The sequence below is a fragment of the Berghia stephanieae genome, chromosome 13 (genome assembly GCF_034508935.2).
Source record: "Berghia stephanieae isolate SIO BIC M18660-M18661 chromosome 13, UCSD_Bste_1.3, whole genome shotgun sequence".
Lineage (NCBI taxonomy): Eukaryota > Metazoa > Mollusca > Gastropoda > Nudibranchia > Aeolidiidae > Berghia > Berghia stephanieae.
This window is the reverse complement of record NC_088372.1, coordinates 21,429,075-21,444,785: the sequence shown is the minus strand read 5'-3', so window position 1 is coordinate 21,444,785 and position 15,711 is coordinate 21,429,075. Positions and strand designations below refer to the sequence as shown.

The window sequence follows — 15,711 nt, the reverse complement described above, 5'->3', positions numbered from 1 at the left end:
CATTAAATTTTTGTTGTCACAATTTTTTATTTTGAATGTCATGCTGAATTTTTCTTTATGAATCGATAGTTCCACTTTCACTCAAGAAGACAACGTTTGTCTCTGCTATGCATAAAAAACCCCCACACTTTTTCTGATTAGGAAAAGCTAATTGGCACTGACACTGCAATTTGTAAGAATTTTTACATAAATTTATTTGTCGACTGCTGCTTGCACCAACCATGTCCAACTGATTTTTAAGATTTTTCATCAAATGAGTTTTTAAAGAACTATTGTTGTCTGCGATGTATTAAGAATTTTTTCATTAATTGCTTGGTCATATGTAAACAATTCTGGGTTGGCTGCAATACAATTTTTTAAAAAAATATTGAATGTTTGCTTTAATTCAAACAAAACAATCCAGAGCGAATTCTGTGATACATTAATATTACCAGAAATGGTTTCCAGGAAAAAAGAATCCAGAGTCGACTATGCAATGGGCAATTTTTTTTCTCATAGATTAAATTGACTGTTACCCAAACAACTGGAGATTTTTTAACCCTCCTCACAAACTTTTTAAAAATGATTTTGAAAGGATAGACTCTAAAACTAAAGCATTTATTTGTATTCAATTTCCAGCACCTATGTCATCCTGATATAATAACACGTTGAAACGGTTGGTCACAAATAATACCATTTCTTTTGTTGTCTTGAAATTCTGAATTTTCATCCAATTCTGATTTTAACTTTTTTATTTTCATTAAATTAAAAACAAATCTTCTTCAGAAATACAAGACGCTTTCGTTTCCGGCAGCCTTTTGTCTTTGCCCTTCAATGATACAGATCACACCTGCAAAAAGCATCGAAAACAGACAGAGAAGAAAAGAGTGAGGACACATTTCTTCTAGATGAATCATGCTGTTTGTCACATGATGTACCAATATTTATTTATTGTCCTAAGTTTTGTTGCCTTCATTTTGAATGTTGGATAGATTCTTTAATTAGATTCTTTAATATTTAAAAATAAAGTTGCAGCAAAATCTATTATAATACTGCTATGTCTGGGACCAGAGAATAACTTGTAGTATAAGGAAGAGTTACATCCTTAATTTGATTTAGTCTATGCACGTAGCTTAGTCAGCAATAAGTGAAGTTTACAGCAAAGAGGAGAGAAGTATGGGAAGATTCTTTTCTATACATGTCTGTCATTTATTTGTATTTTTGTGTTAATTCAAGAGGCATCTTTTTACCTTTTAAAATGGGCATTCAGGTTAAAAACAGGTTATTTAAACATGACTTTAAAGAAGTGTCTTTTTCTGGTTAATTCTATTGTTAGGTAAGCTCATATTGATTTTAATCCGGACACAATTTGAACAAAACACAGGGAGATAATTATTTGGTCCACCCTAAAAAGCATACAGTATACAGTGCAGAACAGACAACAGTTATATTGACATCATGCTTATATTGATATGACATCAAAGTCCCATCTTGTCTTTAGCTTTATAACATTAGGAAATGGAGATCACCTATATCGACATAACTTTTATCACAAGACGGTTATATCAACATTGCAAACTATGGATACCAGGGATAATTTGGTTAAAAAAAAAGAATGAATACAATTTATGTCGAGATATCCTGCAGTGAAGTAAAACACAACAGCCAATGAAAATGCAGAAATATCCTGCTGTGATGTAAACTAACAGTAAAGGAAAGTGTGAGATTATCGTCCAATGACATCCCGTGAATTGTCATTGATCAGAACCATGAATATAGCGATCAAGTTTAGTCCCAGTCAGGGTGCGCCAGCATTTCTTTGTACTGATAACAGTAGTGGACATTCCTGATATCAATAATATAACTTGGCTTTCAACAAATAGGCTAACAAGAAATGCCTCTTACATCACCCAGTACGTCAGTCTGTTTTTGCAAGCTGCCCGACCAACCCCGGGTTGGAACTGAGACTGAGTGTTGGTAAATGGGACAGATCTCTTACCCCCCCCCCCCCCCCCAAAAGAAAAAAAAAGGAACCCCCAGATCAACTATTTCTCACTTTCTTATATATCCAGTGCTGATGCTTCTTGTTCTTGATATTATCGGCAAGGTCAATGCCACTATCACTGGTACTCAGTCTCAATACCATTCGACAAGAGTTAAAGTTTAGAAGATGCCGTTGTTGCAGATGTGGAGTCAAATGAAGATATTGCACCATTGGGACCAGTTTCTGGCCATGCCACTACGGAAGAATTAACAAGCATCTTTGTAATATCCTCATCAATATATAATGTCTGATTCTTCCAATGTTTCTAATGTGATAAGTTACAACATTGACATACTACGTTTTAAACATGATTTTCCATGGATAACTCTTGATCTAAATACACCCCAAGATTTCTCACACACGAACTAGGTTTAATAGTATTTTCTCCCACTAGTATCTCATTTGTAGATATTTTTTAGAGTTGATACCTATTTCCAAAGAGCGGGTGGTTGGATGGGAGCATCACCCTTGAATCATATGCCTATGATGTTCGCATGGGTGTACGATCCGATAGTGATGTCGTTTCTTCTTCTCTTTACTAGCCTATCCTGCTTCTTTGGTTTGTGATTGTATTTTTGACAGGGATATTTTTTTTCTGTAAATCTTCTGCCTGTTTGTTCTTGGTTATTTATAATTTAGCTTATGATATCTTTAGGTTATGATTTTGATTTACATTTGTACTATTTTTGTTAGATTGCTTGTTTTTTTGATTCAGCGGTCTCTCATATAACCTCAATTGTGTTGGAAGAGACCTAAAGCAACAAACAAACAAAAATAAAAATATTTCCAAAGATTATCATTTCTGTCTTGTCATCATTAAATTTAAGTTTGTTTAATTTGATCTAATCCTTTATGTTGGCAATTTCATTTTCCTTAACAGATACTAATGATAACTCTGAATCTTTCTTGAGTTTGGTATACAGCTGAGTGTCATCAGCATATAAATGAAAATCAATGGGAAAGGTGGATAACATATCAGAAAGGGGAGCATATACATTGTAAAAAGGAGGGGGCCGAGAATAGATCCCTCCCTATACTATTGAATTGCTGGTTTTTATTCTGATGTTTGGGACATTTCATTTGATATTACCTTATATTATTTATATATTTTTTTGTTGGCAGGATGTGAAACAATCAAGGTAGGAAAGGCTGCTATAGCCCGGAATAATCCGCTCAGTCTCCGTAAGGAAGCCAAGGGAGGGTGGACTGCACAAGCCTGAGGATGTCCTTGAATTCCTCAACAACCTTGTTTGGGAAGAGGGCATACGCTTACAATCCTGCGAATTGGACAAAGGCAGATATTCACAGACAGTACAAATTGGCTTGTGAAGCAATGGTAAGTGATTCATCTTATTTCTAAAAATCAATGAGGTGGTTTTTGTTGTTTCCATTTCAATCCCAATTTTACTACTTTCATAAATTCTATCCTATTTACAAATTATTTGATTCCAGTTTAAAACGTTAACGAATTGAAACTCATTGGCATGTAAAAGAGAATTACATCTTTAATTATTTTATGAGCTCCGGATATAATTAGAGCATTGTTTTTTTTTTTTTGTTTTCTTTTAAGGGTTGCCCACCTTACTTTTCTTTTTATTTGATTGTGTGTATAAGCATTAATATATGTTTGGATTGAATTTTACAATTGCGTTACCCAGAGCTGCCAACCTACCGCAAAAAATGCGGAATTGTACGTATTTTCAGCGATTGTACGCTTGTACGCATTTCCCCCAAGATTGTACCCATTTTCAGTGTACGGGGTCACTTCAGTTTTCTTTAGTTGTAATAGCAAAACTAGAGAAAAAATAGAGAAACCTTGGTGACCAAGTGGATATTCATATATTTTTTGACCAATTATGATCTTCATGCTGGGAGGTAGAATTCTGAAAGGATTGGATTATAGTCTTGGGAACATCATTGTTGCTGCAATTGAGCTTGTGCGGTGTGACTTTATGTAAGTTTACCTTCCTCTTACTTTTGCAATGGTTAGTTTCCGTCGATTTCAGGATTGTACCCATTTTCATGAAATCTCCCCCTTTTTGAGGTTCCATTGTACACATTCTCATCAGATGGGGTTGGCAGCTCTGCGTTACCACTTTTGATTTGTTTTCAGGAAATCAAGCTCTGGGATATACTGCCTATGTGGGTATTTGGAGGAAACATCTGCCACATGTTGTGGGATGGCCAAAGGCGGATTTATGTTGAACGTGATAAAGCAACAATGTCAAAATTTTCAGGTATTAGTTTTTAAAAGATTAGATTACCTTTATTTCCAATAATCTTACAGGTCATGAAATATCCTTCTCCCTCAGATGCAGATACAGGGATCTCTCTCTCTATCTCTCTCTCTCTCTCTCTCTCTCTCTCTCTCTCTCTCTCTCTCTCTCTCTCTCTCTCTCTCTCTCTCTCTCTCTCTCTCTCTCTCTCTCCTTTTTTTCTTGGTTTTTGGCTTATACTTGATTTCTCGGTGGCGATTTCAAATTTCTTTTTATTGATGTTTGTTGATAGTTTCAGTTGAAAATTTATTAAGATTCTTTTCCCTTTCTTTTCATTTTTACAGATCTGCAAATACTTCAGAGGCAGAGAAGAGAACTACTCTCGATGTACAATTGGCACATCTAAACAAGGCAAAGGCGGAAAGAGAATTCTATAGACCATTTGGCAAGAGACCGAGGTGGCAGTTGAGCATATGAGATCAGGACTAGATTCAAATCCTGAATTCACCCAATATTCCTTTGACTTTGTTTAACAGGTAATTTTCCATTAGCTCCTAATATTTTTCATATCAATCCATCATTTTAAATCTCTAGTAGACACTTCACTACAGGGTCTATATACAGTGCACTCTCCCGATAACGACATGGCTCGGGACCAGAGGTGCATGTCGTTGTCGGGAACATGTCGTTATTCGGAAAATTTCAAGATGGCGGAAAAAGGGGTGTGGTTAGACCCTTAGAATGTACATTAATGTACCAACCATAGTGGGTGATCAGTGATCGGACTTTCCAAACATTTAAAATACACGAAGTGTGTGTGTGTAGTTTTGTTGTTTTTTGTTTGTTTGTTTGTTTTTGTTGTTGTTGTTGTTGTTGTTTTTTGTGTATCATTTTCCCTTTGTTGTTTATCCGGGCTTGGGACTGGCATGAGTGCAAGCTGTATACCATAATACAACTGAACACATGGCCACATTAAAAATGTTTTTTTTTTGTGTTTTTTTTTGTTGTTGTTGTTTTTTGTTTGTTTTTTTTTGTTTTGTTTTTTTTAAAACTAACTGTCAGATTTCGATTTAGAGAAGAAATCCATAATCCCGGTCTGTCGCTTGTTGCTGTAAATCATAGGGCCAACTTTATCAAAATAGATGCACCATCCTTATGTTGCAGTGCAAACCGTCTGAGAGTTTGTAGTGCCGAATTTGCGTCACTACCCGTGACAAGAGGGGCAGCTTCATCTTCATCATCGTCGTCATCTTCGGGTGGCTCCTGTCTCTGTTTGATACTGTCAACGATGGAATCGACTGATACCTCGCTGGTCACTGCCAAGTCGCTGTCGATGAAACTTACCGGAAACAACATTTTAGCTATTTTTATTTTTGTATCTAGCAAAGTCACAGCCGATTATTGCTAACTCAATGTCGCTATCCGGAGAGTGGTCTAAAAAGTATGTCATTATTTAGAGAGTTTTATTACTAATAACATATAGTAAAAAAATCGGGACCGGGGGCCAATGTCGTTATCGGGAGAATGTCGTTATTCGGAGAGGTCGTTATCGGGAGAGTGCACTGTATTCATTCAGACATTTTCCATATCTTTGTTGAGCACGCCCATTGGATGGGTTGCATTGATACACGATATGTCTGGCCCCCCAGGAAAACGCGACCAATGCGGCCGCAGTGCAGCCGCATAATTTGCCACTTACCGCAATGCGGCCGCATAATTCACCTTTTACCGCATAATTATGCAAAATATGGTTTTTAGCGTGAATTTATGACCATTCATTGTATGAAGAAAAATGAAACCGAAAAAGGCTGACGATGTTCCCAAATACGTGACAGTGACTTCCCTGTAACTTTGACAGCCAGGGATTGACTTTTTAAGAGAGGTCCCATTTTTCAAACCCGCTAAGCTGCTCCTGTCTCCACCTTGGGATCAACTTGAGAGCCTCACAAAGCTGAAAACTGTACCCGAGGAGGAGATCAAGAGGTACACCCGGCAGCTTGGGCCCCTCGCGGTGAAGAACTCCATCACCTTTTCTGTTGACGTGCCACATTTTTGGCAGTCCATTTCTGATGAAGTGCCCGCTTTGGCTGCTTGTGCCAAGTGGTACATATACACCACGATCAACAGCGCTGATGCTGAGCGCAGCTTTTCTGTTTACAATCTGATATTGTCAGACAGGCGCAGGAGTCTTAGCACAACGTCTCTGCGACATCTAGCTTTTCTGTGCTACAACAAAAAATTAAGTTTTGAATTTGCGTTGTAGTTCTTTAATTTTGAATTGGTTAAATGTAAATAAAGCAATGGAAAATTTAGACAGCGATTTATTACTTTTTTCTTGTTTTGCATAATTTGTAATTTCCCTTGCATAATTTGCCTTTTCCCCCCCCCCCCCCCCCGCATAATTTGCAATTTCCCCCGCATAATTTGGGATATTTTTTTGCATATTTCTGGGGGGCCAGATATGTTTTTACAGACTTTGGTGTCCATATCCATTATTTGTGAACTTGGTACACATTTGGCTCAGTTTTGATTTTTCTATATTTTATTCTTTTTTTTTTTTCTGTTGACCCTAGTGATTTGTCAAATGGGCTGGTTAGAGATTGCATAAAAGTGTAAAGTACTGTGACTGTGAGATGGACCCAGTCCAGAGGATTACAAACAAATGAAACTTTCATGCTTGTACACTGAGAGAACTCCAACTCTGAAAACTACTTTTTTTTCAACACCTGTCATGTGTCTTTGGCCATGAAACACTTTCGTAACAGCTTAACACACCCTTGTCTTTTTCTGTTATTATTTTAAATTTTGTGATTATATATAATATATTGACTATTTTTTATATCTTATGATAAGAGTGATGTTTATTGATGTTTTATGTGGCTTTTGTTTTCTTATTTTGTTTGCTTATTATTATAAGGTTCAATGCAACTTTTTTTCCCTCCCATTGGTTCACCGCCTCATAACTCTCTAGCCAGGGCCAATGTATTTCCTGTGCCTGAGGAAGGTTAGGTTATTTGGTGTCTGTTGCGCATTGCGAGGCCCAACCAAAACAAAACAATCATCTGATTGATGAAGGCATGTGCTCATCCAAAGGTACTTTCCCTCCTTCATCATCATTTTGCGGGGGTCCCGATAGCTCAGTTGATAGAATACATGCTTCACATGCAAATGGAGCAAGATCGATAAAGAACTGAACAAGTGTGTATGAAAGGTGCCAGACAAAGCAAGAAAGAAAAATACAAGAAAAAAAAACATCCCAAAAAATCATTCTACCTCGACTGGGGATTGAACGTCAGACCTTCTGATTACTTGTCAGGCGTGCTACCATTACACCACAGAGGCTCCCGATATGGGACAATTTTACAACCTATATTCTTCACAAGGGTATGCATTTTATGCTGTGAACCCTTGCTTGTATCAAATAACACATACATTGAACGCTCGCTTGCATCCAACAACACATACATTGAACACGACGCTTGCATCCAATAACACATACATTGAACCCCAGAGGATGAGGACGAAGATATTTGAGTTGCTCCATCTTTTTTTTTTTGTTGAAAATATTAAATTAAGAAATTAAGGAGCAGACACTCTTGTAAGATAAAGAACTGAACAAGTGTGTATGAAAGGTGCCAGACAAAGCAAGAAAGAAAAATTCAAGAAAAAAACCATCCCAAAAAAGTCAGCCGACCTTGGCCGGGGATCAAACCTCAGACCTTTTGCTTACCGGTCAGAGTCAGAGATGCTACCATTACACCACAGAGGCTTCCGATAGTTGGGACAATTTTAATACCTATCTTCACAAGGGTATTGGTTTTATGCTGTGAATCCTATGTGATCAGAAGGTCTGAGGTTTGATCCCCAGTCAAGGTCGACTGATTTTTTGGGATGTTTTTTTTTCTTGCTTTGCCTAGCACCTTTCATATACACTAATACTTGTTCAGTTCTTTATCTCACACCATTGCCTGCTCCTAAAGCTAAATTTCTTAATTTGATATTTTAAAAACATAAATAAAATGGAGCAACTCAAATGCCTTCGTCCTCAGTGACCTCCCTGCTCACCATGGGAGGTCTACAGATCCCACCCAGTCACAAGATTTTAGACTTAGGCAAAAAGTGCTAATATAAAAATATATAAAATTCCACTCATTTGCCCCCCAAAGCAATTTTTTATGTTAGGGTCTTATCCAAGGCAAGAATAAAATATCCCAATAATCAGCCACAGTGCAGCACCACAAAGTACGTGAGGATGAAGTGACTTGCTTAAGGCCACATAGACTGCAGGAAATTAAACTTGGTACCTTCTGGATATATGAAACATACTACCGTGCTATGAACTATTTTCCATGTCTCGACGCATTGATGCATGTACATTGGAATCTTAATAATGCCAACACAGCCGGGCCAAAAAGATTGGTAGACTTTAATTAAGCAAGGTTGGTTTTATCCATTTTCAATGGAACACATTTATATAAAGAACAGGAAATCAGGGACCAAAAGAGGTGTTGATTTTAATGAGAAGGTGACCGGAACAGTGTTGACTTTATGCAGATCCTACTGTTATTCATTTACACTGATAGACTGTAAGACACCAAATCTTTTACAGCCATCTGTGTTAGAAGACGGTGACCGATGTTAAGAATTAAGAACCCTGAAGGCCAATTAATTTGGCTTGTTGGCAGATTTTGATGTCTCCAACCACTGACCTGGCGGTTTAGAATAACATACATATGTGTAAAATAAACAGAAGTAAGCATTCATTTTTTGTAGATATTCAATCAACTTTATTGCTGAACAATTTTCTTTACACAATTTTTATATTATGAGATCAGTTTAAAAACAACTTTAAAAAAAGAACCAAAACAAAACAAAGTTAAACATGACTTACATAATGACATCAATTAAAAAAAACAAAACAAACCCCCCCCCCCCCCACGAAAATAAGGAGAAAAATAAACTTAACTAAACTAAGAGCATGAAAGTAAAATGAGAATATGACATAAATATTGATCAAGATATGGATAATAAGAAACTTTGTAAAAAGAATCAATATAATTATAATATAAATTACACAAGTCTGGTTAATACCATTTTGCACAGTTGAGTGTGATAAAATTGTAATGAAATCAATGTAACCTCTCTGTGTTTTAGATGATAAGCTTTTAGTCTAACATAAAATTTAAATGTAATTTTACTTTAATAGTTAAATGCATGAAAAGAAAACATAAAACACTTTAATAGACCCAGAGAAGTGAATCTTAGTGAACATTTTTTGGTATTGCTTTGTCTGACACTGTTTCATATGCACTTTTTTCAGATCTTTTTCTTACACCAGTGCCAGCTCCCTAATTTGTCACTTTAAAAGTCACTCCCTTTGTGAGTTTAAGATTAGCTACAATATTTTTAAACGGGCACTTATAATAAATCTTATAGTAAATCAAAATTGTTGTCAGAGTTGACAGATTTAAAATTGAATTATGATAATAATAACACCGAGGATAATTCGATGATGATGATGAACGATGGTGATAATAATTTATTGTGATTTTGAATAATGATATTTTTAATACATATGAATTAAATTAATATAATGGCCCACAATAGATAACATATTTTTGATAAGATGTTTGAAATACAAAGTCAAATTATTTAATAATTCGTCATTAGTTTTCAATACACATAATGCCATTTATCAAAGGAAATGATTTAACAACGATGATGATGACGATAGTGACTATGATAATTATGATGATGGTAGGTTATGATGATGATGGAAATAACGACAATGACATGCAACTACAGTAAGAAGATGAGAACATCAAATGCTGATGAAAAGCAGGGCTAGCCTCTAGAAATGCACCTTGCTGATCATTAATGATACAAAGGAATTCAAGCGTAAATGGGAATGACACGAACAGTCATCCTACGAGGAGCTGTAACCATAAGAGTCCCGTCCTTGAAGTGGCACTGGAGACCGTTAACATCAACGTCATCGTCTATGGACACAGTCTTGGTTATAGTGGAAGTGCCCTGGTCTTTGCTGGCAGAAATGGAGAGAATCCTTTTTGTGTTGTCGAAAGTAACCTTCATGGACTCTGGGCTGTAGGATGGCATCTCGAGACGGAAAAGTACAAGGTCGAGATCTTCTGAGGCATCATTGTCTGCTGCAGATGTTGAGTCTTCCTGGTGTTGACATTTGAATCTCCTTGTGACATTTCAGTTTCATTTAGACTAGGTAAATCTTCTCCACTGATTTTTCATTTTGATCATCTTTGTATTCCTTCTCGAGTTGAGACAAAAGTACAAATGAATCTTCAGAAGCAATTGAGGCATTTCCATCGTCATCGTTTGATTTAGAGTTGGAATTGTCAGCTGGCATTGTTACAACTGGTTTTTTGAGTCACACTTGCATCCTCCAATATAGGGGAGTGTTCGATGACTTGTGTTTGGACCTCTGCTGGGGTATCAGTATCAGTTGAATTTGCTTCAGGTGCCGATTCGAGTTCGTGTTCTTGATTGTCTGGCTCTAATGATTTACTGTCATGAATGGACCCAACACTTTGCACAATTTCTCTCACTTCTTCATCTGATTGCTTCTTTACTTCATACAATCTTTCTTCAGTTTCAGCACTTGCAGCTTTGTGCTCTGACTTGCCAGAATCTTTGCTTTCATCTGTTTCGGTTTTCTGTTCATTGCCTTCTCCCACATCTTCTTTTTCTGTGTCGGATTCAGCTGAAGCACCATGCATTGTTTGGACCAGTTGTTCAAGTCCGGGAAGAACTAAAGTCAGGAGCTCTTTAACGGCATCCTTTCTCTTGTCACATTTGGGCTTGGCCAAATATGGTGCCTTGATGGCCAGAAAACCGTTATGTGTGAGCTGACATTTGATTTTCTTTGTATCAACATTTTTGGGGAGAGGCACGGTCTTACTCATACTCATGGTACGAACTCCATTTTCAGATTCCTGTTTCTTGAACGCCTTTAGCAGGACTTGATGACCGTCAATCTTTACTTTGATATCTCTTTGGTCAAAACCACGACAATCAACCTGTTGTTGCCATAGTTTGTGGTTAGAGTCTGTTGACTCATTCAAACAATTCATGACAGACAAAGCATGGTTCATAATGTCCTGTACAGTTGGACGCATTTGGCCTTGGCATTGTTTCGATTGCTTTCTTGGCTTACATTCACTATTCTTTTCACATTTTCTTGCTTCTTGCCTTTTGTCACTAGACCTGTCTTTGTGTTTTCTTCCATCATATGACGAAACACTTGACCAAGAGGAGGACAAAAACTGGCCATCTGTTGAAAATCTGGGATTTGGCATTGACTTTGTTCCTGTGATCCACACTGAGGACTTCCTTCACTTTGACAATATCCGAAAGGGCCAAATGCACATTGGTTGAAAGGCCGCAATCCAGCGTCAACAAAACAAGGAAACATGTTTTGTCCATGCCTTTGCCGTCTGCAGGCGTCCATCAAATTGCTGTTTACTGAAAACATTCTTGATGATGATTTGTCTGCAAATTTGTAATACCTGTTGATTAAACAAAATCAATATTTTATTACAATGCTACACAAGGCAATAATATCTAATTACAATGCAAACTAGTAATTCATTTTATGCTAAATGAAATTCAACACGTTTATTTAATAAACCATCAAAATGGTTACATGGAACGTTATTTCTATATCAGTTCAAAATCAGACGGTTTCGTTTTGTTTTTGGACATCGTTTTCAACGACTGTCACTCTCTGTCTATTGCCAGTAACTGGTTCATACTTTGGTCAAGTGGTTTAATTTTGATTTGAATAAAGTCATGCTTTGCCGAAGGACACAACAACACCACCATATATATTTTATAACTTATATTATTATTATATATTATTATTATTATTATTATTATTATTATTATTATTATTTATTATTATTATATTATTATTATTATTATATTATATTATCATTATATTATTATTATATTATCATTATTATTTATTATTATTATTATTATTATTATTTATTTTATTATTATTATATTATTATATTATTATTATTATTATTATTATTATTATTATTATTATTATTATTATTATTATTATTATTATTATTATTATTATACAGAAGAGGGGAGGTTGTCCCAAATTTTACAACCGTTTACGTGTTGGATATAAATTACAGTGCGATGTATCAGAAGTCTGTATAGAAGGTAGCAAAAATGATGTTTGATGTCATGCCGTGTTACAAAACCCGAGATAAATACTAGCCACATGGTTCTAATGACTGTCAAGGACGAATGTTGTATGTGCTTCTATTGAGAGGATGGCAAGCTATGGCAACTATTTTTTAAAGCTAAAATCGAACAAATGTTTTCTCTTAAGCAAAACGAAACACGAAGTAAGAACTAAAAAAAAAAATCAAGTAAAAATCAAAAATAAAAACAACAAACAAACAAACAAAGATAAAACAGGTAAAAAAAAAAAAAACAACAACAAACAGCAGAAATCGATAATGTTTATAATTTGTTAAAGTAAAAAAAATATTTTCGAAGGTTGAGAAAAAATGTAAGTAAAATCCTGAAAAAAATTTTTGTACCCCCATTTAAGTGAGATCGATTAAAAACGAGCAAAAATCAGTTTTCAGCGGGATAGGTACCTAATAATAATAATAAAACACTTTTCCAACGCTGTTACTCTGAGTATAACCTATCAAATTTATTAGCTTACTCAACTCATTAATGAATGTGAGAAAGTTGATACCATTACCAGTGATGCATGTTACTGGAATATAAGTACAATAACGTGCCTAGCAAGAAAAAAAAGTAATGTTTTGAATTTGTTTCTATGGAGTTCGTACGGAGAATAAAGTAATCATATACGAAGCACGATGAGTAATGTAAAACAGAGGAAAATACCCTGTATAAACGTGTGCATTCATCTTTATAAATATACACTAATTTACAATTCTAACTATGTTGATGAAGACCGAGTGGTTAAAGTGTCTTGGTTTTTATTTTTGCAATGAGCACTATCCATTTTGGTAACGTATTAACTTACTATTTGTTTGTTTTGCGCTTTGTAGTCTGGCTTTCGATAAAGCACGAGCATAAAGCACCATCACAATTTTCAAAGGAGTGAGCGGTTATCGCTGCTGTAGTCAGCAATGAGTACATGATATTGTAATGTTAACATTGATAGAACACATAAAAGACAATACATTGTGGCTATAACTCAGTTGGTAGCGCTCGCGCCTCATTTCAAATGGGGTTTATATACATTTTTGAATTGAATCTAGCTTTGTTTCTAACTCTTATGTCCATCTGGCATTGATTGGAAGCTGTATATTTTTTTTAGTAGAATGTACTTTAAGACAGACAAAAGTTATTTCTATACGAAGGGTAGCAAAACTGTTTAACGCTACAAACTGGGATAATCTCCGGCTCCAAGAGCATGAGTCTTTGACCTTATGACTTTGAGTGACAACTAGAAAACAATACAGAGTATGAAATGGAAATTAGCTCAGAACTATCGTAAGGATTGATATAGCAGATTTTTTGGGAGTATTTTGATCATGATCCAAGCGAGGAGTTGTACCTATATAATGTAGCTGGGTACCTACACTTTTAATTTTATGAATTGAAAGAAAAAATGTCGAGCTATAGTATCGAGTTATAGTAATAATTGGTGAAAGTGTTTGACCGCTATCGGTAGAAATAATATATTGTTAAAAGTAGGTGAAAATGGTAACATACATATTGAGAAGAAAAAATATTTATTAAAATGATGCTTTACTTACAGTTAGAGTGTTGCTTTTCTGAAAAAGGGAGGTTAGATAAGTTTTGTCTGCGCTGAAAATTGATAGAGATTGCTCGCACAGTGATTGGTCGTCGCAGAAGATGAAGACCAAAGTTAGTGTTGTTTACAATGTCGTATTGCTTTGGTGAGGATCAAACTGAATTGACATAAACAAAACCGTCCTTATATATACAGTTTTTAACATCAATCGTGTATGAGCCAGATTTCTCTCGAACACTGTTGTTTATATTTTGTTACTAAAAATAACAATGACACATTTTTTAGCACTTTCATGATTTTTTCGAGACCCTACTTGAAGAGGTTACATAGCTTCTGAGCCAATCAAATTCTCCATCGTAATACCGGAAGACTTGAAACAGAATGTAAACAAACCAGCGAAATGAGAAGAAAGTTCGTGCTAATTTCACTATGCGCACATAGTTCACGTGCCTTATGTAAAATTTAAATTTAAGAAATTTTATATTGACATGGTCGTGCCCGACCAAGGCATAGGCGTAAAATTGAAATAGCAAAAAAGTGCAAAATATGGAACCAGCTGAATTTGAATCGGATCGAGGTCGAGACGTCTAAGTCAGAGTCAGTCTCTCTAGGCTCTAGACTCTAGGTCTATAATAGTCTAGCCTAGACCTTGTGACTTGATACTTAAAACTAAACTTAAAATAAAGATAAAAAGAGACGAAAAAGGTGATTCAGTGCGATTTATCTATTATTATCATCTGTCCTTACTTCATAATTTACTTACTATCATCCCCCCCCCCCAACTCACCAATTCCCTCCCCCCTACATCGTCTCATAAATATCATCCTTATTCTTATTTCCAAACTCTGCGTCGCCAGTCTACAGACTGTAGCCTGGTCCGTTGTCTAGAATTTCTAATTCAAGCTAGATAGTAGTTTTAGTTCAATGTAATTCTGCCAGACCCCTGACTCTTTTTTAAATTTAAGAATTGAATTCTTAGCTTGTGTCTGCGTCAGATTCTAGTCACTGATCCGATTGTATTTTGAAAGGCGTTTTTGATTTTGAGTTTTTGCTCTGCCGTAGACTACTCAGATTATATCTAGTTATATAAAAGTCTTAAATTGTCATTTTATACTAGTACGAGACATGACCTTTTGGATTTATTGGTCTCACGGGAAAATAAAACTCACCTAGTTAATTGAATAAAAACTATCTTCTTCATTTGAAACAAATTGGCAATTGAGGTCATCTCATACAAAATTTCATAATATAAGACACATTCTGATGATAAAAGGTTAATAAATTAATGATGTCGATTTCACATAGCCCATCTCACTTTTTGACAGCTCACATAATTTTCATGAAATGAATTTTAACTATCACTTAATACAGAGTAGAAATGCAAAGGTGAATTTCCTTTAGCATAAATTGAATGTTTAAAAACAAAGAGCTTAATTATGTAAGGAGAAAAAACCCAAGCAAACCTGGATTCGACTCGTTAATTGATGTGTCCAGTGAGGCTTAAACAATCCAGGGTCTATTCAGTATCACCATTTTTTATCTTCAAAATCAGAATGTTTGAGTGTCACTTAAAAGACCCATCTTTGTTCTCAATATTTAAGATTTTTATCATAAATTAGCGAGGGCTACGACTATTCGGACTCGAGTCTGAATAATCTCCCATTGTTATTCGGACT

At 35.6% G+C, this 15,711-nt stretch overlaps 2 protein-coding genes across 9 annotated transcripts in view; one reads left to right on the top strand and one right to left on the bottom strand.

The window, feature by feature from the left end:
- The window catches only part of LOC144959143 (uncharacterized), a 45,757-nt gene that overhangs the window by 2,183 nt on the left and 27,863 nt on the right, over positions 1-15,711 (top strand). For 4 of the 8 annotated variants that reach the window (XR_013642571.1, XR_013642570.1, XR_013642572.1 and 1 more), the window contains exon 1: positions 4,643-4,775. Coding sequence is in view for 1 of the 8 variants with exons in the window: in XM_078891631.1 (XP_078747757.1) it covers positions 7,309-7,332 (24 nt within the window). In the remaining 7 variants the exon portion in view is untranslated. Of the gene's footprint in view, positions 1-765; positions 867-3,145; positions 3,360-4,136; positions 4,261-4,583; positions 4,776-6,812; positions 7,086-7,210; positions 7,333-14,258; positions 14,741-15,711 lie in introns of those variants that run through there. The other 4 variants (XR_013642568.1, XM_078891631.1, XR_013642573.1 and 1 more) reach the window with 3 other exon arrangements.
- Positions 9,003-14,309, bottom strand: LOC144959142 (uncharacterized). The gene is made up of 2 exons (XM_078891629.1): positions 14,037-14,309; positions 9,003-11,780 (listed from the first exon to the last, which is right to left on the bottom strand). The coding sequence occupies exon 2, from the start codon at positions 11,568-11,570 to the stop codon at positions 10,611-10,613; it is 960 nt and encodes a 319-aa protein (XP_078747755.1). The 5' UTR covers positions 11,571-11,780; positions 14,037-14,309; the 3' UTR covers positions 9,003-10,610.